A 1303-nucleotide genomic window follows, 5' to 3' on the forward strand; every position below is an offset into this window, starting at 1 on the left:
TAAAACAACCCACTCGTTTATTCCTGGAGAGTAAAAGCCACCCAGACCAGGTGCTGTAGGTTCTTACAGCCCAGTCATCCCCACGAGTGCAGCTCTCCCTCCCTCCAGAGCCAGACCCTGCTATAACTGGGACCTCACTGCTGCTTTGGCCACCTTATTGCACCGCTCTGGTGGGGAAAGTAGCATTTTTATTTATTTTTTTTTCCCCCCTGAGCAGTTTCCCTGCACCATCTTGGCTTCTGCCTTCTCCTGACCCCAACGGGGCTTTTCTTTGGCTTCAGACAGAAGAAAGTCCTCATGCCCTCCAACATGACAGCCATGGCTCCTGATGTCTCCCCTTTTGCTTTAAAGCAGCAAAGCTTCCTCTGCCAGGCAGGGGACACGGGAGTGCCCCTTTCTGCAGGTCCCAGCCCCTCTGCTGACTTTTCCCCCCTCTCCAGTGCCACCTCTGCGATAAAGCCTTCATGAGCAGCTCCTTCTTGCAAGCCCATGTGTGGCACCAGCATGCGGAGGCCACCGAGGCAGGTGAGCAATTTCTCCCTTCACTTTCCCAGGTTTTCCCCCATTGGATGCAGATGCTGGAAAGCAGAGAGTGACCATGGGAGGTTAAAGAAAACTTCTTATATCTTATTTCTTCTTTGGCGTTTCTGTGAATATTTACTGACTGATTTCTGCTTGCTGCCTCTCCCTCAAACACAGCTGGGACACGTGGCCAAATACAAGGTTGCACGAGCACTGGAAGCTCATGTCTGCACCTCAGGTTCCCTAAGGATCTTCTCCACCCAAAGATTGCATGGGACCATGGGGATGGAGCTACACTGGGAAGTTTAGGAGAGTGTTTTGCTAGAGTAGGAGAGCCATTCATCTTCCCCATTCCCCCCCCCCCCCCCGCCTTTTTTTATTTTTTTTTGCAAGGAATTGATGTTCCTTTGCAGCATTTTGCAGGTGCCATGTGCTGTGTGGGATCCACGGAGCCTCATTACAGCTTCTCCTGCACCCAGCACTTGAACTTGGCAGATAAAAAAGCCGCTCTTGCTGGTTGGAGCTCCAGCCCAGGGCTGATGCAATGCAACAGGCTGAGCTTTGCTCCGGAGGCACCTTCCCCAGTGCAGCCTGAAACATCCAAGCTTTGCCTGCTTGGGAGAGCAAGCCCAGTGCAAAGCCACCCTGCCTCACGAGCCGCTAATCTTTCCAAGTAAATGAAAATAAAAGATAAATAAAAATAATCAGAGGTCACATGGCCACATTTGTCACGGTTTTTCCTGCAGCTCAGCTGCCTGCTGCTCCACCCTGAACACCTGCA

General features: G+C 51.7%; 1 protein-coding gene across 1 annotated transcript in view; it reads left to right on the forward strand.

Moving 5' to 3' along the window:
• DZIP1L (DAZ interacting zinc finger protein 1 like) overlaps positions 1–1303 on the forward strand; it is a 12383-nt gene that overhangs the window by 1679 nt on the left and 9401 nt on the right. The window contains 1 exon segment of the mRNA XM_035900052.1: positions 441–525. Within this exon segment, the coding sequence (XP_035755945.1) occupies positions 441–525 (85 nt within the window).

Source organism: Egretta garzetta, unplaced genomic scaffold, assembly GCF_000687185.1.
Source record: "Egretta garzetta isolate BGI_Z169 unplaced genomic scaffold, ASM68718v1 scaffold448, whole genome shotgun sequence".
Classification (NCBI taxonomy): Eukaryota; Metazoa; Chordata; class Aves; order Pelecaniformes; family Ardeidae; genus Egretta; species Egretta garzetta.